This window comes from Penaeus monodon, chromosome 31 (assembly GCF_015228065.2).
Source record: "Penaeus monodon isolate SGIC_2016 chromosome 31, NSTDA_Pmon_1, whole genome shotgun sequence".
NCBI classification, from domain to species: domain Eukaryota; kingdom Metazoa; phylum Arthropoda; class Malacostraca; order Decapoda; family Penaeidae; genus Penaeus; species Penaeus monodon.
This window is the reverse complement of record NC_051416.1, coordinates 4,193,670-4,194,264: the sequence shown is the minus strand read 5'-3', so window position 1 is coordinate 4,194,264 and position 595 is coordinate 4,193,670. Positions and strand designations below refer to the sequence as shown.

General features: G+C 34.5%; 1 protein-coding gene across 1 annotated transcript in view; it reads left to right on the top strand.

Annotated features, from left to right (window-relative positions):
- Positions 1-595, top strand: part of LOC119593004 (kinesin-like protein KIF3A) — a gene marked incomplete in the record, with an annotated part of 23,998 nt that overhangs the window by 10,799 nt on the left and 12,604 nt on the right. The window contains 1 exon segment of the mRNA XM_037941894.1: positions 402-534. Within this exon segment, the coding sequence (XP_037797822.1) occupies positions 402-534 (133 nt within the window).

Here is a 595-nt window from a genome sequence, read left to right as displayed (position 1 = left end):
GGTAAGTTGTTTCAGACATGTTGAAGGATTTGTGTTTGGAAGTGAGTTTTTTTTCTCTCCTTTTTTGTAGCAAAAGAGTATTATTTTTTATGTTTTACGCTTGATATACATATTGCTTATGTGGTATATGTACACATGAAGAGAAGTATTACTCTATTTGCAACTTTTAAAAAAATTAACTTTTTAATTATTTCTTATAGGATAGTTAATTCAGTGATGTGATTGTTTATCAAAGAAACATTAAATCAGAATGATTTAATCATAATATTGATCTATGTACACAAAGCGTAGAAGTAAAAAGCTGTGTAATTAAAAGGAAAGTATTTTGTACAGCCACTGAAAGAAACATATAGACAAAGAGAAGTTCAGATTCATGCATATCATCTCCTCCTTTTCCCCTCAGGTGGCTGCCATCCGCAAGAAGATCGAAGAGGAACGTAAGATGTTATCGGAGAGGAAGGACCTGGAGGAGGAGGAGAGGAACAAGGTGAAGAGTGACTTGGATAGACATGAAAAAGAGCTGAAGAAGGCCCAGTAAGTCACATTGAATTGGGTATTGAAAGGTTGTTGATTGTTTCTGAGTGTGAATGACAGC